At 66.4% G+C, this 24,583-nt stretch overlaps 3 protein-coding genes across 4 annotated transcripts in view; 2 read left to right on the top strand and 1 right to left on the bottom strand.

Annotated features, from left to right (window-relative positions):
• Nucleotides 1–16,430, top strand: part of SIN3B (SIN3 transcription regulator family member B) — a 33,997-nt gene extending 17,567 nt beyond the window's left edge. Inside the window, exons 8-19 of one of the 2 annotated variants that reach the window (XM_076001467.1) lie at nt 449–567; nt 3,151–3,358; nt 4,595–4,711; nt 6,002–6,240; nt 6,793–6,976; nt 8,657–9,263; nt 9,729–9,898; nt 12,310–12,483; nt 12,758–12,850; nt 15,255–15,349; nt 15,741–15,948; nt 16,060–16,430. In XM_076001467.1, the coding sequence (XP_075857582.1) occupies nt 449–567; nt 3,151–3,358; nt 4,595–4,711; nt 6,002–6,240; nt 6,793–6,976; nt 8,657–9,263; nt 9,729–9,898; nt 12,310–12,483; nt 12,758–12,850; nt 15,255–15,349; nt 15,741–15,948; nt 16,060–16,290 (2,445 nt within the window). In that variant the 3' untranslated portion in view covers nt 16,291–16,430. The remainder of the gene's footprint in view (nt 1–448; nt 568–3,150; nt 3,359–4,594; nt 4,712–6,001; nt 6,241–6,792; nt 6,977–8,656; nt 9,264–9,728; nt 9,899–12,309; nt 12,484–12,757; nt 12,851–15,254; nt 15,350–15,740; nt 15,949–16,059) is intronic. The other variant, XM_012758387.3, reaches the window with a different exon arrangement.
• A 3,986-nt stretch (nt 16,431–20,416) lies between these two features.
• F2RL3 (F2R like thrombin or trypsin receptor 3) lies at nt 20,417–22,174 on the top strand. The gene is made up of 2 exons (XM_012758388.2): nt 20,417–20,555; nt 20,722–22,174. The coding sequence occupies exons 1-2, from the start codon at nt 20,447–20,449 to the stop codon at nt 21,816–21,818; spliced, it is 1,206 nt and encodes a 401-aa protein (XP_012613842.2). The 5' UTR covers nt 20,417–20,446; the 3' UTR covers nt 21,819–22,174.
• Nucleotides 22,175–23,036: 862 nt separating this feature from the next.
• The window catches only part of CPAMD8 (C3 and PZP like alpha-2-macroglobulin domain containing 8), a 74,682-nt gene continuing 73,135 nt past the window's right edge, over nt 23,037–24,583 (bottom strand). Inside the window, exon 43 of the mRNA XM_076001229.1 lies at nt 23,037–23,442. Within this exon, the coding sequence (XP_075857344.1) occupies nt 23,037–23,442 (406 nt within the window). The remainder of the gene's footprint in view (nt 23,443–24,583) is intronic.

Below are 24,583 nucleotides of genomic sequence, written 5' to 3'. Positions count from 1 at the left end.
TCCGTCTCGGGGGTGCTGGGTCCAGCCGGCTGGGCCAACACCCCCTGGGCCTGCCCCCTCCTGGGCAGGCCTTGCTGAGCCTGGGCCTCGGGGTGGGGGGCAGCAGGGCTGGGAGGAGGGGCCGGCCCCAGCTATCCCCACGGGAGGGAGCAGGCCCTTGTGGGGTGCAGGCGTGGTGGCGTGGTGGGCGGAGGCCGCGGCAGGGGAGGTTGGAGCCGAGGGTCCAAGCCGGCTTTGAGGACACACACATCTGCGGCTCAGCAGCTGTGAGACTCTTCCCAAATTGGGGGTGTCCTGGAACTCCGCGCAGGCCCTGGCAGCTCCGGCGAGACGGCGCACTCACACCGCAGCCGCTCCTGTGCGGCGCGTCGTGCTGCTGGCTCGTGGCAGGTGACTCCGGCAGGGGCGGAGGAGCAGGGGTTCACGGTGGCCCGCGCTCTCCCCGCAGGTGCGCAGGGTGCTGAAGAGCCAGGAGGTGTACGAGAACTTCCTCCGCTGCATCGCGCTCTTCAACCAGGAGCTGGTGTCCGGCTCCGAGCTCCTGCAGCTCGTCAGCCCGTTCCTAGGGTGAGCGGCGGTGCCCGGGCTCCCGGGGGCTTTGTTTCCCTAGGCTCCCCCACCTGGGACGCGATGGCGGCCCCTCCAGGTCAGTGCCCGCCGGGCCCCGAGCTCCCCGGACGGGCTCTGGGCACCCGGGACCCTACACCGGCATCTCCGGGTGAATCATTGCCTTGCTTGTCGTTGCTCAGCTCTCTGAACTGTGCGCGTAGCCTACGTTTATTTCCGTCTGTAGCAGTGGAAGTGTTTGCGTCTTTAATTACGGTTGGGTGGTGTGCCATGTGCCCGGACACGTGCCGTGGGGACTTCACTCTTGTTGACGTCGACCAGCCCGTGGTCACATTCGTGCCCTTATTCTCATTTTGCCTAAAGTCGCAGTTCCCGAGAGCCTGCCGCGTCGTCTGCCCCGACTCGCGCTGGGCGTGCTTTGCTCAGTGTGGTCACCGTGAGCTCCGTGCCTCTGCCGCGGCGGGACACCCAGCGGCTCCGGGGCCGCGCGTGGACCTTTTCTTTCCATGCCCCAAGCCCCGCCCCCGCCCGGGTCCGTTTCAGACCCCGGCAACCGCTCATCTGTTCTCCGTCTCCAAAATTTATAATCACAAAATGCGCGTCAGTGGAGCCACGCAGGGGACAGCCTTCCGGGACGGGCTCGCTTACAGCCAGTGTGATTCCCGGAGAGCCGCCCGAGATGCTCGCAAAGCTCTCCCATTTAGAACTGGGCCGAGGCTACTCGGGGAGGAGCCTCGTTAGGGGAGGAAGTTCCCGCTGGTGACCAGGGCAGCTGAGGGCGGGGCCTGCTGGGCAGAGTGGCAGCTGCGCACCGGCGCGGCCCTTCTCGGGCTGCAGGGCTGATGGTGTGAGTTGGGGAGTATGAATGCACCTACTCCAGCTTCCCCAGAGCTCCTGAGAGCTCCGGGTGGGCTCTGCCTGTAGGACTCTTAAAATAGCGTCTCTCAAAAAAAAAAAAAAGATTTCTTTAGGCAGAAGGAAAGGATTTAAGTCAAAAACTTGGATCTGCCTAAACAAAGGAAGAACATCCAGAAAAAAATATAAATGAAGATTTTTTTTTTTTAAATGGGACTCTGGGCTGGGTGCCATGGCTCACGCCTGTAATCTCAGCACTTTGGGAGGCCAAGCGGGGAGGCTAAGAGTTCGAGACCAGCCTGGGCAACATAGTGAGACTCTGTCTCTATAAAAAATAAAATACTTGGGGTGATGGCATGCACCTGTAGTCCCAGCTACTTGGGAGGCAGGAGGATCGCTTGAGCCCAGGAGTTTGAGGTTGCAGTGAGCTGTGGTGACACCACTGCACTCCAGCCCAGGCAACCAAGCGATGGATGACACCCTGTTTCCAAAAAAAAAACAAAAACAAAAACAAAATGGATCTTGTACATTTTGACTGCACATTATACATAACTGGCCTGTTCAGCCTTTAAAACAACAGTACTGTGTAAGCCGCTTTCCGCTTTCCATTAATTTAAAAAATCCTTCCTGTAAGACTTTCTTCTGATGTAAAATGAAATGCAGATCCAGGAAGTCACATGATAGATGGCTTAATGCTTCATTATTAGGCAGGCACCCTGGTCCCCAGCCCCGGGCCAGAAACAGACCTCCACCCGGCCCAGGGACCCCTCCACGTGCCATCCCCGTCCCTGCCCGTATCGTCTCGAGGATGTCCAGACTTTGGGGCCGGTTGCCTCCTGCGCCGATTGTGCTGTGGTGCCAGGTGGGCATTGCCAGACACCCGCGTCAGGGTTTGTTCTGTACGTCCCGTGCGTCTCCTTTCATCCCTGAGTTTCTTTCCCTCCGATTGTAGGCCTTACTGCTGCTTTTTTTGAGACAGAGTCTTGCTCTGTCACCCGGGCTGGAGTGCAGTGGCGTCATCATAGCTCACGGCAACCTCAGACTCCTGGGCTCAGGGGAATCTCCTGCCTCAGCCTCCCGAGTAGCTGGGACTACAGGCATGCGCCACCATGCCCGGCTCATTTTTCTAGTTTTAGTAGAGATGGGGTCTCACTCTTGCTCAGGCTGGCCTCAGGCAATCCTCCCGCCTCGGCCTCCCAGAGTGCTAGGATTAGAGGCGTGGGCCACCGCGCCCGGCCTCTCTAGTCCTGATTTAAAGCTGAGAAGGTTGAGGCTAAGGTGGAATCCCTCTTCCTTGGCCTGGGCCAGGCACTCATAAGTGAGCTAGGTGTGCGGTTTGGGCAGAGTCTGGGGTGCTCTGCCCCCAGAGCCCCAAAGTGTGGCTCTTTGCTCATCCTCTGCCTTCTGTGTGTGTGTGCGGCTGTCGGGTTTCTCATAAACGGGGTCACACGGTCAGGCTGGGCTGCACTTCCCCCCGACCCCCAGTTTCTTGTCTGACTCGGCACAGGTGCTGACGCAGTGTGGGCCAGAGCCACACCACACCTGGGGACCTGCAGGGTCTTTATGTGCAGCTGACGCTTAGTTCCGCCTCTCGGTCCCTCCCGGACGCGACGTTGAATTCTGACTGTCTTTAACCCCGGCTGTCCGTGTGAAGCCATTCTGAAGTCCCCAGAGCCCTCTCGGAGGGTCCCATGGACACCACCTTACCTTTTGTCTTTGTCTTTGAAGGAAATTTCCAGAACTCTTTGCACAGTTCAAGTCCTTCCTGGGGGTGAAAGAGCTGTCGTTTGCGCCTCCCATGAGCGACAGGTCGGGGGACGGAATAAGCCGGGAAATCGACTACGCCTCTTGCAAGCGCATCGGATCCAGCTACCGGGCGCTCCCCAAAACCTACCAGCAGCCCAAGTGCAGCGGGAGGACGGCCATCTGCAAGGAGGTAGTGCTCCCTGGGGCTCGGCGGGTACGGCGCCCCACCCTCCCCAGCCAACACCGCGTGCCCCCCGTCCCGTGGATGAAAGACCCAGTGCTCAGCCCCCCCAAATATCAGATAATGGGTGGTGCTGGGATGCGGCCCAGCAAAAAACTGCCTGAGAAGACACACCAGTATCATACGTGCTGGTAGTTTTGGCAAGACACAGCACACGTCGACGGTGTGAAGTGTGGCTTACTCCTCCCTTGTGAGGCGTGGGTTCCTTGCTGCCACGATCCGGCTGTGTCCAGGCTCACTGACCCCAGTGTGTTTCTATTTAGCTTGACCGTTGGACACTTCTTCAGGGTTCGTGGACAGATGATTACTGCATGTCCAGAATTCAAGAGTACCTGCTGGATTCCAAGATACAGTGCAGGGGTCAGCAAACTGTGGCCCGTGGGCCCCGGCCCGCTGCCTGCGGTTTATAAATAAAGTTTTATTGGCTCACAGCCGTGACCGTTCATTTACATATTGCCCGTGGCCGTCTTCTCTCTGCAAAGGCAGGCTTGAGTGTTCATCCCAGATGGCACACAGAGCCTTAGACGCTTGTCACCAGGCCCTTTCCGGGGAGAGTCTGCCAATCATGCAGTCAGCCCTTAGCATCCACTGGGGCCGCATCCACGGATGCACCAACCTTGGATTGAAAACATCGGGGTCTAGTAACACATGGACCTCAATTACAGTAAAAAAAAAAAAAAGGAATTAAAAATTATTTATTTAAAAAAGAAAAAACAAAAAAGAAAACATCTGGGAATGAAAAAAGAACGTAACAAAAGTAATCCCAAATAAAAAAGCAACGCGGCGTAGCAACTATTTTTGTAGCATTACGTTGTACTAGGTATTATACGTGATCAAGAGGTGATGGAATTCACGGGAGGATGTATGTGCTCAGGTCACACGCGAGTGCGGGGCCGCTTCACAGCAGAGGTTTGGACATCCGAGCATTTGGGCAGCCGAGGGGGTCCTGGAACCAGTGCTCTGCCGACGCCAGGGGACAGCCGCAGCATAGTGTGTTCACTCGGCCGGAGTCCTGTTTTCCCTTGAAAACTTTAAAATTAACCTTACCCTCTGTGTGATGAGGTCGTCGCCCAGAACATGGCCAGGGCGGCGTCACGTGTCTGCCCGTCTTCCACGCGGGGCGGCAGAGGGAGCGGTGTGTGCCGCCGGCCCGCGCGCCGGTCACAGCGTGTGCTCTGCGTGCAGGTGCTGAACGACACCTGGGTGTCCTTCCCCTCCTGGTCGGAAGACTCCACCTTCGTCAGCTCCAAGAAGACGCCGTACGAGGAGCAGCTGCACCGCTGTGAGGACGAGCGTTTCGAGGTGTGTGCGCTGGGTGCCGCGCCCCGGGCGGCTGTGACCTCCCCGCGTCCCCACATGGATGCACCCTGGTCCTCCTTCCCAGGCTCCTTTGCGGGAACAAGGGTTCCGGCACTTTCCAGCAGGAGGCAGGCGGCTTCCAGACGCGTCCATTTCTGCCAGCCCTTGCTACCTCCGGGCAGGCTGCATTTTTTGTTTGTTTTAAAAGTTTTTAGGCCGGGCGCGGTGGCTCACGCCCGTAATCCCAGCACTCTGGGAGGCCGAGGCGGGAGGATGGTTTGAGTTCAGGAGTTTGAGACCAGCCTGAGCAAGAGCGAGACCCAGTCTCTACTAAAAATAGAAATAAATTAGCCAAACAACTAAAAATATATAGAAAAAATTAGTCGGGCATGGTGGCGCATGCCTGTAGTCCCAGCTATTCGGGAGGCTGAGGCAGGAGGATCGCTTGAGCCCAGGAGTTTGAGGTTGCTGTGAGCTACGATGACGCCATGGCACTGTAGCCCGGGCAACAGAGTGAGACTCTGTCTCTAAAAAAAACCCAAAAGCTCTCAAATTAAATTTGTCTCATTTTTTTAATTGAAATTTTTTATTGGCATCATGGCAGAGTCACATGCAGCATAAGAAATAACAGAGAGCCCGGGTCCCCACTCCCCGCCCCCCAGGGCAGGTTGACACCCAGTGGGACTCGGGTCCTTGGTCATGGCCGGTGCTGACATTGCTGCAACCCGCCGGCCTCACTCCGCTTCCCCAGTCTGACTCGCACGCGTGTGTGCGTGTGCATTTGTACACGTGTGTGGTGTGTGTGCCCGCATACTCGGTCTTGTGTTTTCTTGTCATCTGTGGGAGTCTGTGTCCCCACCACCAAGGGCGATCGGGAGCAGCCCTAGCCCCGCGCGGGGCCCGGGTGCTGCTCTAACTCAGAGCCACGCCGGCCTCCCTGCACCCCCGCCCGGTCCCCAGCCCCGGCGGCCACTGGCCCCTTCCCCACCCGCCGCTGCGACACTTCGGGCAGGTTGTTTTGGTGGAACTGCGCGGCAGGTAACCCTTTGGGGTGGGCATTCCCCCCGCATGGCGGCCTGCGTGTCCTGGGGGCCGTGGGCACCCCGGGTCCCGGACGTCCTGAGGATGTCCTGGCGGAGGGTGGGGACCCGCGTCCCTCCCCGGACGGGCCCCCGTTCTGGCTGCTGGGCGCTCCCGCTGCGGTGGGCGGCTGAGGGTCTCGGTCGCCCCAGAACCCGCGGTGCCCACCTGAGTCCTCGCCGGGCTGAGCCCCTTGTGCCTGCCTTCCCGCAGTTAGACGTCGTCCTGGAGACCAACCTGGCCACCATCCGGGTGCTGGAGAGCGTGCAGAAGAAGCTGTCGCGGATGGCGCCGGAAGACCAGGAGAAGTTCCGCCTGGACGACTCGCTGGGCGGCACCTCGGAGGTGATCCAGCGGCGCGCCATCCACCGCATCTACGGCGACAAGGCCCCGGAGATCATCGAGAGCCTCAAGAAGAACCCCGTCACCGCCGTCCCCGTCGTCCTGAAAAGGTGTCCCACGGCGCCCCCCACCGCCTGTCGCGGGAGCCCCCAGAGAGCTGCCCAGCGCCGTCTGTCAGCAGGCGCCACCCCAGGGGGTCCCCAGCGCCTCCCGGTCTTCCCTCCCGTCCTGACCTTCTAGGACCTTCTACGACGCGCATAATCACAGCCGCGTCTAGACACGCCAGTAACTCCTGCAAACAAAGGGGGGGGGACCCCTTTGCACCACAGCGCGCCTCCTATGTAGTGACACGGCCCGGACCCCGGCCAGGCTAGCGAGCAGGTGTTTGTCCGGCGGCCACTCCCAGGCCGGCGCCACAAGGCCCGGGGTTCCCAAGCCGGTGCCTCTCGGGGCGCGGAGCGAGGGAGCCGGGGCCACGCTGGCAGCTGCACGGAGTGTGCAGGGCCAGGTTGCGTAGGGCCTCCCCTCCCCCTCCTGGCTTCGGGCCTGGGTTCTACTGTCCGCAGTCAGGTCCAGAGGGGGGCGGGGCGGGCCAGGCCGGTGCAGCATGCTCCGAGGAGGGCGCCCCGGCGGTCCCCGCGCTGAGCCCCTCTCGCCCGCAGGCTGAAGGCCAAGGAGGAGGAGTGGCGGGAGGCGCAGCAGGGCTTCAACAAGATCTGGCGGGAGCAGTACGAGAAGGCGTACCTCAAGTCCCTCGACCACCAGGCCGTGAACTTCAAGCAGAACGACACCAAGGCCCTGCGCTCCAAGAGCCTGCTCAACGAGATCGAGAGCGTCTACGACGAGGTGAGGCCCTCCCGGCCGCCACAGGCAGGTTGCCGGGTCCCCGTGCCTCAGTTTCCCCGAGGTCAGGCAGGGCTACCAGCATCGCCTGTGCAGGGCTGTGGCGAAGTGAGGGTCCCCGTGTCTGCAGGGCCCAGCTCATGCAGGGATCGTGAACTGAGGCAGCGGGGTTTCGAGGATTTGGGACTTTTCACAAACGTGCGGGAGCCTGGGCGAGGAGGTGGCGGGAGCCTGGGGAGGCGGCCGGGAGAGGGGACGCTGCACCCCGGCTGGGCGGTGCCCAGATCGAGGGATGGGGAAGGGACGTGGTTGCGTGGATGCCCACCGGGGCAGGCGGCGGCCCTCATGGTCCCCCTCATCCCCACGTAGCTGCGCAGCGCCGCCCGAACCTCCCTTTGCGGTGCAGAGGTGGGGGGCAGGCTGCTGGCCCAGGGCCTCCCGGCTGGCAGGTGGGGCCTGCCCAGAGCCTGTCAGCCCTGGAGACCCCTCCCTCCCGCTCCCGCGGGGCCCCGGGCCCACCCAGGAGCCGCCTGGCGTCCTCGCACTAGTCCCCAGTGGGGCCTCGACACCGGGACCAGCCCCAGGGGCCTGTGGTGCCTGCAGGGCTGGTGACGTGGCCCTTGACACCCACTAGCGTCACCGCCGGGTTCCTGGGACTTTCCTGGGGGCAGGTGGGCACTGAGGCGGTCCCTGCAGGTGCAGGTTCTCTGTGCGTTCCCGCGTCAGACCCTCGTGCGACCCGTGGTTTGCAGCACAGGGTAATATACCACATGCATGATGTCACGTGCATCAGACCCCGCCCAGAGAGGACGTCAACAGGACTGTGAGGGTGTTCGAGGCATGGGTGGGACACGTGGGACGTAGCAACCGATAGGAGGGGGCCGGTCATGTGGGGCCCAGGGGCTGCCCGTGGTCCCAGCCTGGCAGCCCTCCCTGTGCCTGGGCCCCACCGTGCCCGACACTGCCCTGCGGGGGGAGGACAGGACAGCTCAGACTGCCAGAAAAAACACAAGTTAGCAAAGGAGCGCAGCCAGAGGCGAGAAGACACACGGCTCGTCCACCCTGGAAGGCTGAGGCCCGGCCGGGGGAAGGGGGAAGCGGGAAGCGCCCCCCCAGTCTTTGTCCCGCAGGCGTCGGGGCCTCTGAGCGGCTTGGGAGTGCCAGGAGGGGTCCCGGGGCGACCGAGCTCCTTTTGGCCAAACTGCTTTGGACGCACGGGGAGAGGGTCGGAGGGGGCGGGGGCGGGCGGGGTGCTGATGGTGGTGAGGGCAAGGACGCCCGGGGAGAGGGTTGGAGCCGGCGGGTGAGGGGGCGGGCAGGGTGCTGATGGCGGTGACGTCAAGGACGCACGGGGAGAGGGTCGGAGCGGGCGGGGTGCTGATGGCGGTGAAGGCAAGGACTCACGGCTGGGCGCCATTTCCCCGTGGCCCTCAGTGCCCCCAGCCCAGCTTTCCAGCTGAGGTCCCGTGGGACCGGGCCTGCCTTGCCTTTCGGGAGGGGGCTGGGAACATGAGGGCCTTCACGTGGGGTCACAGCACGCGACCCGCCTGCCCCAGACCCTGCCGTTCGCCGACAGCGGTCACCCGCCCTATCCGGGCAGCCCACGAACAGGGAGCTCCGCGGGCGGCGTGGGGGTCCCCTGGGTGCCGGGTCGCCTCCCCAACGCCCCCCGTCCCGCTGCAGCACCAGGAGCAGCACTCGGAGGGCCGGAGCGCCCCCTCCAGCGAGCCGCACCTCATCTTCGTGTACGAGGACCGGCAGATCCTGGAGGACGCGGCGGCGCTCATCAGCTACTACGTGAAGCGGCAGCCGGCCATCCAGAAGGAGGACCAGGGCACCATCCACCAGCTGCTGCACCAGTTCGTGCCCAGCCTCTTCTTCTCCCAGCAGCTGGACCTGGGCGCCTCGGAGGAGTCGGCCGACGAGGACAGGGACAGCCCCCCGGGGCAGGGCGCCGAGCCCGGCGAGCGGAAGAAGCCGGCGCCGGGGCCGCAGGGCAGCCCCCCAGAGGAGAAGGGGGCCTTCGGGGACATGCCGGCCGCCGAGCAGCCGCCCCCGCCGCCGCCCAAGCCCCTGGACGACGTCTACAGCCTCTTCTTCGCCAACAACAACTGGTACTTCTTCCTGCGGCTGCACCAGACCCTGTGCTCGCGGCTGCTCCGGATCTACCGCCAGGCGCAGAAGCAGCTGCTGGAGCACCGCTCGGAGAAGGAGCGCGAGAGGCTGCTCTGCCAGGGCCGCCGCGAGAAGGGCAGCGACCCCGCCATGGAGCTGCGCCTGAAGCAGCCCAGTAAGGCTCCCGCGGCCGCGCCCGGCCGGGCTCCTCGCCTGGACGTCCTGTTGTGGGTTTTTTTTCGGATTTTTCATCTCGAAATACGTGATTCACTCGGGAAGTTACCCACGTATCGCGGAGGTCCCTGAGTACCTCTCGCCCAGCCTCTCCTAGGCTCCCCCAGAGGTGGCGCGGTCCCTGCGTGCAGCGGCTATGCGGGCGGGGCCTGTTCCCCACCGGCCTCCCCTGGGCGTGTCACGCCATCAGGGCGCTCCGTGGCTCTCTGGGTGCCGGGGCCCGGTCACAGGGCCGGGAGTAGGCGGCAGCCTGGGTGGCGGGTGGCTGGCGGTGGACACTGGTGTTCCCTGATCTGCCCCAGGGTGGCCGGCGAGGGCCGCTGGGCCTCTGGGGGGGCCCGGGGTGCAGGGCTTGGCCGGGCGGCGAGTGAACGGCGGCCGCGCCGTCCGTCCCCGCCGCCCCCAGGTGAGGTGGAGCTGGAGGAGTACTACCCGGCCTTCCTGGACATGGTGCGCAGCCTGCTGGAGGGCAGCATCGACCCCACGCAGTACGAGGACACGCTGCGGGAGATGTTCACCATCCACGCCTACATCGGCTTCACCATGGACAAGCTGGTGCAGAACATCGCGCGGCAGGTGAGCCGGCGTCCTCGCGGGCCCCTGCTGCCCCTGGCGGGGCCTGTCTGCCGGGGTGCCGGGAACCAGCCGCGCGCCCGGGCCGGGAGGGGCGCTGCAGGCTTGGGGCAGAGACCTGTCCTTTTCCACCTGCCCGAGTGGAAATTCACATCACGTAACACTGGCCACTTTGAGGTGCGCCGTCCCACGGCGTTCAGCACGTCCGTCCGCGGAATTGTGCGGCCGGCCGGCACCTCTTTCTGTCGGGGTCCGGAGTGTCATCGCCCCGGAGGAAGCTCCGCCCCGTCGGCAGCTCCTCCCCGTCCCCTGCCCCTCCCCCGGCCCGGGCAGCCGCCCACCTGCCTCCCGTCTCTGTGGCCCCGCCGGTCCTGGGCGCTTCCCGCAGACGAGTCGCGTGGCCTCCCGTGCCGGGCTGCTTCCTCTGAGCGTCGTGGTGTCGAGGTCCGCCCGCCTCGCGCGCCCCGCTGCTGCGTTCCCTGTTGGGCCCGTCGAGCTGTCGCGGGCAGGCGGTCTGCAGGTCCTTCCTGCGCCACTGGACACGCGGTCGCTGCTGCCGTGCGCGGCCCTGTCCACAGGCCTTTCTTGGGTAAAGGGGCAGCGTGAACCCCTGAACCCACTTGTGCTGTGGAGGGGAGCGGGGCGGGCGCCAGAAAACCGGCCCCAGCTGAACGCGAGCGAGCGGAAACGGGTCGCAGATGGGAGCAGCAGGGACCCCACGGCCGGGCGTGGCCCTGCCGGTTCCGGCCGGATCGCTGCCCAGGCGCCCCTGGCTTCCCGGCCGTCCAGTGGGCTGTCTGTCAGTGACGCCGTCAGTCCCCCAGACGCGGTCACGGAACGTCTCAGGAAGGACGTTTCTTCCCAGGGTGGGAGGACCCTTTGTCGAAGCCGAGGCAGAGGCAGACGTGCAGCGCAGCGCCAAACCTGCAGCAGGCGGCCGGGCGGCTTCACAAACAGAACCCCCGCCCCGCCGCCCTGTGTCCCCGCCCTGCCCCACCGCCCGCCTCCCGCGGGCACCCCCACCCCATCCCTGGCCGAGCGGGCTGCCCTGTCTGTCTGTCCCGGCTGAGTCGGGAGCACCTCTGCGATCTGGGTGGCGGTGCTCACACCTGCCCCGGATTCCGGGAACCTCCGCAGTTTGTCGGCCGGTGTCCCGAGCGCGGCGTGGCGTGGTGCCCGTGTGGCGAGAATCTCCCGCTGGAGTCTGCGCCTGCTTCTGCCTCTGCCCCGGGCGAGGGGCGGGCGGCTGTGTCCGGCCTCGGGGGAGTGTCCGGTGTCCTGGTCGGCTCCCGCCAGCGGCGGGCAAGGCCACGCTCCCCGTGTACCGGGCCCTGGGTCATCGTTGCTTCTGCTGGGGCTCATATTACAGTCCCCGATGGCTCGCGTGGTCCAGGCCCTGTCATCCCTTTGGGACACCCTCGATTGTGGAAAATCGCCTGCGGCGTTTGTGTCCATTTCCAGATCGTGTTGGTGGAGTCTGCCCCGTTCCCGCTGGGGGCTGGGAGGCCTGCGTCTCTGGCCGCAGGGACTCACCGGGACTCACGGCTGCATCTGGACACCCTCGCTTTCCCTCCACGTGCCAGGAATGGGTCCCTCCCCGTCACAGGTTGGGGGCGCCAGGAGGCCGAGCCCTGCGCCCCGGCTGGGCCTCCACAGCCCGGCCTCATTTGTAGCACCGGAGGCTGGACCCGATTTGGCACTTGGACAAATACTTTAGAAAACAATCGCCCTTTCCGCAAACACCTCCTCTAGAAACCGTTAGAAATGAGGAACAGAGAAAGTGCCGCTGCTTAGCTGGAGCTGTGCTCGGGCCTCGCGCTGCCTGGCTGTGGCTCCGCCAGGCCCGGCCAGGCACTCACGCGGGGCCTCCACCCTGACCTTTGTCACCTGCCTTGCCACGGGCCCGTCTGAACGTTTTGCCTCACTTTTCTTAAAAATTCCCGTTTCTGGTATTTAGCAATGGTAGCAGGTGTTTAGTGGGTATCTGCCACGTGCCAGGCACTGCATGAGACCCGTGTACCCGTGTGTGTTCTCCTTGACCTCCCTGTGCGCGTCTCACGCCCAGGTGGGGTTCACAAGTCTGGTCCGGTCCGGGTTGGTCTGGCCTGGTTTGGGTCTGGTCTGGTCTAGTCTGGTTTCGTCTGGCCTGGCCCAGTCTGGGTCTGGGTTTGGTTTGATCTGGTCCAGTCTAGCCTGACCTGGTCTGGGCTGGTTTGGCTTGGTCTGGTCTGATCTGTTTGATCCGGTCTGGTCTGGTCCGTGTGCGCGCTGAGGTCAGCCCACGTGGCCTGCTTGGCCCCGGGTTTCCACCCTCACCTCCCGGACTCCGCCCTGGCGCGTTCCAGCCCTTTGCGGCCCGTCCCTGGGTGGGGGGGGCAGCGGGGGCGGGGCACCCACTGCTGTCCCTCCGCCAGCTGCACCACCTGGTGAGCGACGACGTGTGCCTGAAGGTGGTGGAGCTGTACCTGAACGAGAAGAAGCGGGGCGCTGCCGGCGGGAACCTGTCCTCGCGCTGCGTCCGCGCCGCCAGGGAGACCAGCTACCAGTGGAAGGCCGAGCGCTGCATGGCCGACGAGAACTGCTTCAAGGTGGGGCCGCGCTCGCCACGCTGGGCCGGGAGCGGTGGGGCCGGCCGCTGGCACTCGGCTCTGGGGGCGGGCCCGGGCCGGACTCTGGCTCGGCTGCCGACGGGCCGGCACCACGGCTTCGGTGCGGAGCCCAGGAGGGTCCTCGGCCCCACGGGGTGGCATCGGGGCCTCGGGAAGATGGCAGAGGCAGGTCCCGGCGGCCTCGCGCCCTTGTCCTGTGATTGGCCAGGCGGTTCCAGAAGTTTGGGCTGCTTGTGTCCCCCTCCTCCGCCAGGTGATGTTCCTCCAGCGCAAAGGGCAGGTGATCATGACCATCGAGCTTCTGGACACGGAGGAGGCCCAGACAGAGGACCCCGTGGAGGTCCAGGTGAGCCCCGGCCCCACGGTCCCTGCCGTATGCACGAGGTGGGGGCAGGGAGCGACTACGGGCTCTGCACCTGCCGGCCAGGCACAGCAGCGTCCGCCCAGGGGACCCTCGCCGTGCGCCGAGCTCTCCCTGTGCGCCCAGCAGGGCTGGGGCTGCCCTCCCTGCCCCTTGGCCTCCGTCCGTGCTTGGTCTCCAAAGAGCAGGGGACCCCTTAGGAGCTGGCGGGTGTGTCCGAGGGCAGGGGTGGCGAGAGCCGGGCTGCCTCCCTGCCTCCCCCTGGCCCCGCTGCAGGGTACCCGCTCTGGGGCACGCGCCCTCTGCACCCCACGCCTCTGGCTGAGGGCCGGCGCCCAGTTCCCGATCACCAGGGGGTGACCCACCAGCCCGGACCCCAGTCACACGTTCCACTCGCACCGACGCTTCCCCACTCACACCGACGCTTCCCCACTCGCCTCCCGCACCGTGGTGACAGACACAGACGGGCACTGTCCCCAGGGCAGTCACCGAGGCAGCCGGGGGTCCTTGCCCGGCCCCCTCACCCTCTCCTGTCCACGGCCCCTGCTTGCCCTCGTCTCTCGCGCCTGTGTGCCTGTCACTCAGCCGGGGTGGCCGAGGTCATGACCCGGGGCTGCCGTCAGAGGATCACAGACGTTGCTTGGAGGGACAGAGCCTGGTTCTGTCACGGTTCTGGAGGCCAGAAGTCCAAAGTCAGGGCGTCGAGAGACGCCACCCCCCCCAAGGCTGTCGTGGCGGATCCTTCCTTTCTTCCCCTTCCCACCGTCTGGTGACTCCAAGCGTTCCTTGTCCGTGGCTGCTTCGCTCCGGCCCCTGCCTCTGTGTCCATGTGGCCTCACTACGTGTCTGTGTGACTCTTTTCTTACAAGGACACTAGTCGTTGGATTTAGGGCCCACCCTACTCCACGAGGAACTCACCTTGACTGATACCTACAAAGACCTTACTCTGTAGTAAGGCGACTCACGGTCATAGGTGCTAGAGGTCAGGGCTTGGACGCGTCTTGGTGGAGGAAGCCGCTCAGCCCACAGCAGCGACCAGCTCGCCTCACCTGGCCGGGCACGTTCCAGGTGTCAGCACCAAAACTCCCGTGTGCCGGGAACCCCTGCCCACCAGACGCTGGGTCTGCACTGAGCTGCCTTAAAACCTTTCCTGGAGCCCGGCTGTCTGTAAACAAATAAGTACATCAAAAATACGATTGCTAGGGCAGGCACAGTGGCTCACACCTGTCATCCCAGCGCTTTGGGAGGCCGGGGCAGGAGAGTCGCTTGAGACCAGGAGTTTGAGGCCAGCCTGGGCAACAGGCTGGGGCAAGACCCTGTCTCCAAAAAAAACCCCACAATTGGAAAACAGAAAAATTAGCCAGCTGTGGTGGTATGCACCTGTAGTCCCAGCTACTCGGGAGGCCCAGGCAAGAGGGTTGCTTGAGCTCAGGTGTTCAAGGCTGCAGTGAGCTATGGCCACACCACTGCACCTCCAGCCTGGGTGACAGAATGAGACCCTGTAAAAGGAAAACTGGTTGCCGCTGCCGCCTTTTTGTCTTAACTGAAGCAGCTTAGATCTGTGAAGCAGGGGCTAGAGCACTCTGCGCCCAACAGCTTTCCCGAGAGACTGCAAGGTGCCCCATGTCTGTGGTGCTGGCCGGCGGGGGTGCAGGGCCAGTAGGGCCCAAGCCTCCCTCTGGAGCTGGGGCTTCCCTGCCACTACCCCAGCAACGGGGGCTCCCCTTCAGCACCCCTCGCTCCCTGCCTCTGGGCTCTCGGGCTGCGGGGCTCCCCCCACCCAGGAGACACTTTCGAAGGCAGGAGAGCGTGGGGCCCCGGGGCCTGCACACCCTGCCCCTTCCGGGAGCCCACGGGAAACAGGGTTTTTAATTGCAAGGTTTGATCCTGGAGGAGACTTTGGCCTCAATGGGGTGGCGGGCAGACTGCAGGCCACGCCCACCCTGCACCCGGCAGCCCCCGTGCGGCCCACCAGTCACTCACCCCGGCTCGCACCTGGCCTTCTACCCATCCTGGTGTGTCTGTCTTTCTGTCCCCTCCGCCTGGCCCCTGCTCTGTGTGAGGAGCCCCCCTCCCCCATCCCCCCGTGTTTAGTTAGCATGTGACAGACACAGAACGGTTGTGACACAGCCTGCATTTACCTGCCAAGGCACAGAATGCCGCTTCCACAGTTGTCCCAACCACAGCCCGGCTGTGCCCGTCCTGCGTGGCCGGGTCCGGCTCCGGAGCCTGCGGGTCCGGGGTCCCCAACCACGACTAGGGGCCTCGGCAGCTGCTGTTGTCCTCATATGCTCTGGGGACGGGGACTGAAACCCCCCTGAGCCCGGGGTCAGAGAGGCCTGGGCCCTGATGCGGGATCGTCACAGGCTGTGTCTCTCCCTGTCCCCAGCACCTGGCCCGGTACGTGGAGCAGTACGTGGGGACCGAGGGTGCGTCCAGCTCGCCCACCGAGGGCTTCCTCCTGAAGCCCGTGTTCCTGCAGAGGTGAGAGCCCCTCCCCGCGGGCCCAGGGCGCCCCGCTGTCCTCCTGGAGGCTGGACGCGCGGGAGCACTGAGCGCCCGTGTGTGCCGAGGTGCGGCCCTGCCCGCCTGGCGCCAGGGCTGGAGCGAGCAGAGCGGTGGCCCCAGGGCGGTGAGGGGCACAGTCCGGGCGGGGGTCCTGGCCTGAGACGCCACAGTGAGCCAGCGGGGGAGGGGAGCGCCCCGCCCTGGGTCAGGGCAGAGGTGGGGGAGGGGTCTCCGTCGTCGCTTCAGTTCGCATTCCCCGCTCCCCTGGGAGGCGGCCCATCTCCCTCTGTTCCTGGGCCGCGAGGGTTGCGGGGTGTGCAAGCCCTCCCCTCCGCCCGCCCCCATGAGGCCTCCCCCTCGCCCCCAGGAACCTCAAGAAGTTCCGCCGCCGGTGGCAGAGCGAGCAGGCGCGGGCGCTGCGCGGGGAGGCGCGGGGCTCCTGGAAGCGGCTGGTGGGCGTGGAGGGCGCGTGCGACGTGGACTGCCGCTTCAAGCTCAGCACGCACAAGATGGTGTTCGTCGTCAACTCCGAGGACTACATGTACCGCCGCGGCACCCTCTGCCGCGCCAAGCAGGTGCCGGCCCCTGCCGCGCGTCCCGGGCCTGGGTCTCCCCACGTCCCCCTCCGCTCGCTCGCCCCGGGGCCCTGAGCGCGCCCGGGCCCTGACGCCCCCACCCGCCCGCAGGTGCAGCCGCTGGTGCTGCTCCGCCACCACCAGCACTTCGAGGAATGGCACGGCCGCTGGCTGGAGGACAACGTGACCGTGGAGGCGGCCAGCCTGGTGCAGGACTGGCTGATGGGCGAGGAGGACGAGGACATGGTGCCCTGCAAGACGCTCTGCGAGACGGTGCACGTGCACGGCCTGCCAGTGACCCGCTACCGCGTGCAGTACAGCCGCCGCCCCGCCTCGCCCTGACCTGCGCGCCGCCTGGGTCCCCTGGGGGGCGTGGTCACCGACGACCTGGGGGGGCGTCTCCCGGCCCGCCGCTGCGGGACAGCTGCTCAGAGCAGGGCGCCGCCTCCCCCGGCGCCTCGGCCTCCCGTGGGCCGCCGCGTGCCAAACCTGAGCCTCCTGCCCTCCAACCCCGCGCTCAGCCCCCGCCACGGTGGGGGTGGGGGGCACCCCGCCAAGGAGTAGCGCCCGCGCCTGCGCGCCTGCCCGGCCCGTGCGCGCGCCACACGTGCCAAATCCCGGCGGCGCCACCGTCCCTGTCCGCAGGTGTCTCGGGAAGGCGGCAGGTGACGAGCCTCTCGGGACACGCCCCTGGGAGGGGCCGGCGTCCAGAGACGCTGACCAGGAAGGAGCAGGGCCTTGGGTGGACCCGCTTGAAAAGCGAGTCCTTCCGAACGTTCTGAGAGCTTCCAGAAACGCCGAGCCGATGCCCGGGGCCTTCGGGGAGCCCCTCAGCCGGGGGCCGCGAGGCCGGAGCGAGGGCCGGGCCGCGGCGGGGCTGTGGTGGAGAAGTGGACACGCACACGCGTGTTTATGCCCTTCCGCGCGCTCAGTGGCGTGACTCCTGTAGCGCCCGGGCTCCTTGGGGGCGAGATCCCTCCGTGGGACTCTGAGCGCCGCCCTGACCCCGTCCCTGCACCTGCCGCCCAGGGAGCCACGGTCCTCCGCCCATCCCAGGCTCCTTGCGGGCCAGCCTGGCCTCGGCGGGTCATTTCGTCCCTTTGTGAGGGGCGGAGGTGACTGTCGCGCGGAGGCTCTGGGTGCCAAGAGTCGGGAGCGGCTGGGGCTGGGGTGCCCAGCGCCCCCCATGCTGAGAGCCCCCGGCCTGCCCTGGCGCCCGCGCACCTGGGCGGCTCCACGCACAGGTAGGCCGGGAGCAACCACAGCCCTCGCCCTGCCTCAGCTGTGCCAAACTCTAGGCTCCTGGAGGTGGCGCGTGTTTCTGGAAGTTTCCTGGGGACCTGGGGACTCTGAGGCGGATGCGCCGGCCCAGGGCCGCCCCCCGCGCTTCCCCAGCGCGACGCAGGCACTTTGTCCCCGTCCATCCTTGCTACCCTCCGTTGCCGAACGGACCTTGGCCGAGCCTGCGGCCCTCCTGTGCCTGGCCTGTCCCTGGAGCCTCGCGGGCCGCACAGCCAGGCCGAGACCCCGCCGAGCCCCCCTGCCACCCGAGCCCAGCCCGACCCCGCATGCTTCTAGGGAGCGTCTCTTTTCCGTTTTTTTTGAGGAATTTCTGTTCCGGGCCTTGCCCTTCCTTTGCAGCTGTTTTGAATGTAGTTTTCCTTTTCTATTTATTTGCACATTAAAGTTAAAAATTAAATATTGATGTAAAGCCCTGAGGTTCTGTTGGTCACTTCCTGTGAGAGTCCGGACACGTGCGGCTGCCAGGGGAGCGGCCTGGACTGCATGCGGGAGCGTGGACGGGAGGGCGCCTGCCTGGCCCGGGCCAGCGTCCCTGGCGGCTGGTAGCAAGCGCGCCACTCGGGGCACTGACGTCGGGCAAGCTGTGCCGTGTAGGGACAGGGCACACGGAACACTCTGTGCCTTCCGCTCCATTTTGCTGTGAGCTTAAAACTGCTCTCAAAGTAAAGTTGAAAAGAAAAATCGAGTTGACCCAAAGTCAGTCTCAGGCCAACGCTGGGGTGGGGTGGGGTGGGGTGGGGTGGGGCGGGGCGGGGGTGCAGGCTGAGGCCTTGGGCACGAGACTTCCGGTCCCTTCTGGGGCCTCTGGGATCCAGGCCGGGCTCCTGGGCCCAGCTTGGGTTCCTGACTCAGGCCCACCGGAGGCTGCCCAGCTCCTGAGTGGGGTTTCAGCCCTCGGCACAGTTGGGCAAACCACGGCCCCCTCCTGCCCGGCCAGTCGAGGGGGTTAAAGTCCCTGCCCAGAGGGTGAGGCCCAGCCTGGGAACGAGGGGAGGTGGCGTCACACTGTGGCGTCTAGCTCAGCCACCACCCTCCATCTTTCAGTGGAGACACTGAGGCAGGAGACGGGGCTGTGTGGGGACCACACCCGAGGGCTTTCGGGGGTCCTGAAGGGTCGGAGGGCGAAGAAGTCCAGGACAAGCCACTGTGTCTGTTTGCCAATTGCCCCCCCACTTGAGATCACTCGAATTGTTGGAAAACGCACGCAACAAAACGTGCCGTGTCACCGTGTCTCCCGTGCGGTTCGTTGGCGCTGGGGACATTGGTAACGTCGAGCTACCACCACCGCCACCCACCTCCGGAACCCTCTCCCCTTCCCACGCGGACGCCCCGTCCCCGTGAATCACCAGCTCCCCGGCCCCACCCTTCCACTTCCTGAGAACCTGGCCCTCGGGGACCTCACACGGGCGGGGTCACGGCGCTTGTCTCTCCGTGACCGAGCAGAGTGACCTCCAGGCTCCGGTGTCAGAGTCTCCTTCCCTGTTAACAGTAATGGTCTGCCTTTAAAAAAAATACGTTTTTGTGGACGGTAACAGGCCGCAAGAAGATCCCGGCGCACACGCAAGAACGTGGAAGCCAGCAGACGCCGGGTCCTCTCCCCAAGCGGTCGTGTGTGTCGTGTTGCCCAAGCCCTGCAGCCATGCTCGCCTTCTGGGGCTCCTCACCCGCCCCGTCCCCGAGAGGCCGTTGCCGGGCAGTCCCCCGCCCTGCTGCCACCAGCGCCCTGCCCAGACGAGCCTTCCTGTGCGTGAACGCCCGGCGGAGATTCCGGACCGGAGCCTTGAGGCCCAGGGTGTGGGAGACGCATCTTCCGTGCGCAGTCACCAGACGGCCCTGCCCGGCGTCGCTGGGCGTTCCCACCCAGTGGCCGGCGTTCCCAGCCTCCCCTCCCGGCTTCCCGATCTGCTCACACAGGGCGCCCGGGCCTCGGTTTCCCCCATGCCGAGGGTGTCCTCAGCCACCTGTTTCCGAGAGACACAGGCGCAATTTGTCACTGGTGGCCGTGGAAACTGCTCAGAAAAGGGGGGCGAAGCCTCTGGTTGAGTGCCCTGCCCAGGCCGGAGCACTCCAGGCCTCGGTTTCCCCTCCCCGGGTTGGGGGCTGACTCTGTCCAGGACTCTGCTCAGTCACTTCCTGGCTGGTGCCTGAGTCCTCGAGTGTGACTGGAAGATTAGCGCTGGGACAGGCAGGAACCGCGGGCGGACCCCTCCCCCACCCCCAGTTCACGTCATCTTCCCACCCCTCCCCCACTACCCCCCACCCGGTCCTCCTGCTCCCTGAGGTCCCAACAGGTCCCGTGTGCAGGAAGGAGAAAGGGCACCTGCCTCTGAGCCTCAGTTTCTTCATCTGCACAGTGGGCATCCCCATGGGGCGCTGGAGGACGGAATGCCACCTCCCTTGGTGACACCCACAGTGACGCCTGGGGTCCCAGGCTGAGGGGGGCCAGGGCAGGAGCAGAGGGGCTTCGGGGACCAGGACAGGTGACTCCCAAGGGCACCAGCAGGGTCCCCTTGGGCCCCCCGTGGCAGCACAGGGTCAGCACCAGGGACTGGCTGAACCGAGACCCCTCCCCGCCCCCGCAGCTGTCCTCGGCAGACCCCAAGGCGCCCCTGTCCCTGCACTTCACTTTGCTCCTGCCCAGGGGGTGGTGCAGGGGCAGCTTGGGGTCACGAGGACCCTGGCACCTCAGGGGCGTGCACGCTCACCTGCTCTGACCTCTGGCCCAGGGAGGCAGGGCTCTTGCTGTCCTGCCCAGAGACAGGAAGAGGGGTCAGGAAGACCCAAGAGCCCCCGCCATGGGCAGGGTCTGGGTGGGGTGGTACCTGGATGGTGGGACTGTCATAAGAACGGGCTGCAGACGTGGCCGCCAGCAGGAAGTGGCCACTCAGGCCACAGATGCTTCCTGGGCTGGACAGGGGCCGGGGGTGGCGCCCGCCGCCAGGGACCCCCTCCAGCACTTGTGCCCTGGGGGAAGTGCCTCAGCTGGACAGGGTGACTCGGAGTGGCCCGGCCTCCTCAGCCTCACTCTGGGCCTCCACGGCTGGCTGGGAGTTCTCGGGGACAGGGGCAGGGACGGTGCCTTCCTGGGTTATCTCCCGGCCTGGTCTGTTCCTTGGCCCGGGCTCCGGAAGCCGGGGACGGGGTCCGGCGAGGCAGGAAGCCCAAGGCCACAGCCCCGAGCAGCCCGAGCACAGCCATGCGGGGCTGCCTGCTCCCGTGGGCCCTGGTGCTGGGGCTCAGCCCGGCGGGCGGCACGCAGACCCCCAGCGTCTATGACGAGCTCGGGAACACCGGAGAAGGCAGTGGTGAGTGAGTGACCCTGGCCTCAGTGGGGACATCAGAGCCGGTGCGGGGAGCCAGGGAACCCGGGGACCTTCAGCCCAGCCCACCCTGCGCCCTAGCCCCGACTCCCGGCACCTCCGGCCCCACTGCCCCCGCGGCAGGGCTGACCGCCGCGTCCTCTCCCCGCAGACGGCTCGCCGGGCACCACGGCGCCCCCGTTCGCGGCCCGCCCGTTCAGCTTCCCGGGGCAGGCCTGGGACAACGACAGCCACACGCTGGAGCTCCCGGACAGCTCGCGGGCGCTGCTGCTGGGCTGGGTGCCCACGCGGCTGGTGCCCGCCCTGTACGCGCTGGTGCTGGCGGTCGGGCTGCCCGCCAACGCGCTGGCGCTGTGGGTGCTGGCCGCGCAGACGCCGCGGCGGCCGGCCACCGTGCTGCTCATGAACCTGGCGGCCGCCGACCTGCTGCTGGCGCTGGCGCTGCCGCCGCGGGTCGCCTACCACCTGCGGGGCCAGCGCTGGCCCTTCGGCGAGGCCGCGTGCCGCCTGGACACGGCGGCGCTCTACGGCCACATGTACGGCTCCGTGCTGCTGCTGGCGGCCGTGAGCCTGGACCGCTACCTGGCGCTGGCGCACCCCCTGCGCGCGCGCGCCCTGCGCAGCCGCCGCCTGGCCGCCGCCCTGTGCGCCGCCGCCTGGCTCGCGGCGGCCGCGCTGGCGCTGCCCCTGGCGCTGCAGCCGCAGACCTTCCGGCTGGCGGGCGCGGGCCGCGTGCTGTGCCACGACGCGCTGCCGCTGGCCGCGCAGACCGCCCACTGGCGGCCCGCCTTCGCCTGCCTGGCGCTGCTGGGCTGCTTCCTGCCGCTGCTGGCCATGCTGCTGTGCTGCGGCGCCACGCTGCGCGCCCTGAGCGCCGCCGGCCGGCGCTACGGCCACGCGCTGGCGCTGACCGCGCTGGTGCTGGCCTCCGCGCTGGCCTTCTTCGCGCCCAGCAACGCGCTGCTGCTGCTGCACTACTCCGACCCGCGGCCCGGTGCCTGGGGCGACCTGTACGGCGCCTACGTGCCCAGCCTGGCGCTCAGCACCCTCAACAGCTGCGTGGACCCCTTCCTCTACTGCTACGTGTCCCCCGAGTTCAGGGACCGGGTGCGCGCAGGGCTCTGCCGCCGGCCCGCGGGGGGCTCCAAGGCCTCCAAGGCCTCGGGGGAGGGGGGCAGCCCCGACACGGGCACCCAGTCCTCCGACGGCCCCCCGGGGGGAAAGGAGGGGAGGGTTGAGCGGGGTTGAGTCGGCCCCCCCAGTTCGCGTCCTTCCTGGGGTCTCAGAGCAGGACCCCATTTGGACATGCGTGGCTTCCGCTGTGATCAGTTAAGGCGGAATCACACTGGCGCAGGTGGCCCCAAATCCCCGAGGGGCGCCCTCTGCGAGCAGGGCGCGCTGCAGGGACCCGCCGCAGACGGCGGAGATCAGAGCGAGGCGACGCAAGCCAGGGGACGCCAGGATCCCCGCAGCCACCAGAAGCCAGGAGCAGGCAGGGCCGCCAGAGTCTCCCTCCGCGCTTCCGGAAGGATCCAGCTCTGCCAACTCCTCAACTTTGGACTTCCGGCCTCCAGAACTGAGACAATAAATTCCTGGTGTTCCAAGTCACCGCTGTGGGGCGCTTTGTCACGGCAGGGATCCAAAGTGGGTTAAAAGCGTGTTCCCAGGCCCAGCCTGTCCGCTCGGCTCTCCGGGCTGCTGGGGCGTGGGGCTGCTGTGCCGGGGTTAGCTCGAGCGCCCCGCCCCTCGAGGCCCAGTGCCCGGTGCCGGCCCGGAGCCCGCTTGACAGTCTGGTGCCCAGAAGCCCAGGTTCTAGCTTGGGGACGTCCCCTGAGCAGTCAGAGCGCCCCCACATCCACTCTGCTCCCCGAACCCACCGGGAGCACCACGCGGCCTCCTGCCATCCCCCTGCGGGAGCCCATCCCTCCTCTCCCTTCGCCTGTTGCGGGTTTCTCTTCACGCCAACTTCCCCCGGACACGGTGGGACCCGAGGATGAACGGCATGTGCCGTGGGGGAGCGGGTCAGGGTGCCGCAGGGGAGCGGGTCAGGGTGCCCCGGGGGTGGGGGGTCAGGGTGCCGCAGCCCCGTGTGGGCTGGGGCCACAGCAGGACACAGCTGCAGCCTCCGGCGCACCCCCTGCTCGCACGGCCCCCACGCCCCACGGGGCAGAGTCTCGCCCTGGGCCAGGACCTGCCCCCAGGCAGGGGCTGTGGGGGCCACCCCGGGTTCCCCAGTGGCCTGTCTCTGATCAGCCCAGATGTCGGGTGCCTGGACACACACACACACGCACACACGTGTACACGCACACGCACACACGTACGACTGCGGAAATGGAAACGGGATCAGTGACATAGATCCGTGTCGTTATCCTGGTATGATCATTTACTAGAACTTTCCACAAGGGCAGTGGCTGGGGGTCCCGGGGCCACTCCGCAGCGTCTCTCACAGCCACACGGGAAGGGCCGTCACAGACCCTCCACCTGCTCTGCAAGTCCAAGCCGCAGACGAAGACACGGGCTCGGGAGCCCACAGCTGCCACGGGGGGCTGGTGGCTCCAGCCCCGGCCTGTGAGTGCCGCCGCCCAGCCGCTGTGCCACCCGGGGCCCAGGGGCTCTGGAATTCCGCGTGGAATGGGCTGGAGGCCCGGCGCCGCCCTCTGGCTGCAGGAGGCCTCGGCGGTGGAAATGAACTTTTACCAGCAGCCTCACAGGGCCTGCCGGGGAGGGAGCCACGGCGGGGCCTGTCCCCTGCAGGCCGGCAGGAGGCGGGGTGCGAGGTGTGGCCGTGCTGCAAGACTCACGGCCCCTCAGCCCGCCAGGCCCCGCGCTGGTGGAGATCGTGGGCGGGCGGTGCCACCGCAATAACCACCACCTGGGGGAGACGAGCCAACGCAGGCTCAGCTGTGCACGCAGGGTCACAAAAAGCCAGCAGCAACTGGGAGGGTCCCCGGAGGCAGGCGGGTCCCGGAGCCGGGCGCCCTGGGCTGCTGGGACAGGGACCGTCCCTCAGGCACTGGGAGGTCTGGGGCTCCGGCAGTGGGTGGCCGCCCCGCCCGGGGACAGGAAGCTGAAAGTGCGTTTGCTGGGGGGAGGCGCTTTCCCCCACGCAGGTGCAGGTGCAGGTGCAGGCGGGCTCGCATTCGGGGTCCCCTGGGCCGAGGCCGGAGGGTGCAGGGTCCTGTTCCCCACACGGAGGCCGGGCTTAGTGTTTTCAGAGAAAAGCAGCCCGCATAGTTCGAAGTGGCTGAGGCAGGATCGGACGCTGTCACCCACATTTGGTCAGAGGTCGTGTCCCCCCCAGAAAGAGGCTTTGGCCGTGGGTCCCCCCAGTGCTGTTTCTTCTCCCAGGACAGAGTGCCAGGCCGTGGGCGCCGCTGTGGCCCCGGGACGGGCGGCGTCCAGCCCCAGGGCTGGGGGAGGGGCACCTGGAACTGCAGCCACTCTGGCCGTCCCCACGTCATGCTCCGGCCCCGGAGGCCCCTCCTAGGTGGGGACAGGTCTCTGCCATTGTAGCCATCAGGGGCATTTGGAGGCAGGGCCCACGGGGGTGGGGTCTGCCCAGCCACCGGGCAGAGTCGCAACAGGCGGACAGAGACAAGATGCGGCCACAGGGTGTCGTCTGGCGTGGAGCAGGGCGGTCGCTAGGAAGAGAAGCCGCTCTGGCTGCCGGGAGAGGAGAGAGACTCCGTGAGGCCGCCGGGCCTTTCCTGAACCTGCCCCCCCCATTTAGACAGCAGAACCCCGCCTGGGAAGGGGCACACGTGGCCCAGGCCTGGCCCCTCATGACCCTGCCCTGCCATTTGGGCCACGGTGATTGTGCTGAAGGTGGTCACTTGCAAGGGGGGAGCCGTTAGTGTCCGGCCACTGACCAAACAGAACAGTACTCGGGGAAAAAGGGAATGCACTGACTGGGCGCGGTGGCTCACGCTTGCAATCCTAGCACTCTGGGAGGCCGAGGCAGGAGGGTCGCTTGAGCCCAGGAGTTTGAGACCAGCCTGAGCAACAGCAAGGCC

This window comes from Microcebus murinus, chromosome 4 (genome assembly GCF_040939455.1).
Source record: "Microcebus murinus isolate Inina chromosome 4, M.murinus_Inina_mat1.0, whole genome shotgun sequence".
Lineage (NCBI taxonomy): Eukaryota > Metazoa > Chordata > Mammalia > Primates > Cheirogaleidae > Microcebus > Microcebus murinus.
Note: the sequence above shows the minus strand (reverse complement) of the source record. Positions and strands in the feature narration are given on the sequence as shown.

Bases quoted from the DNA above. Each gene is read 5' to 3' on its own strand.
- F2RL3 (XM_012758388.2), top strand. From the start codon at position 20,447: ATGCGGGGCTGCCTGCTCCCGTGGGCCCTGGTGCTGGGGCTCAGCCCG. The intron at 20,556-20,721 runs GTGAGTGAGTGA...CTCTCCCCGCAG, and splicing joins GAACACCGGAGAAGGCAGTG to ACGGCTCGCCGGGCACCACG.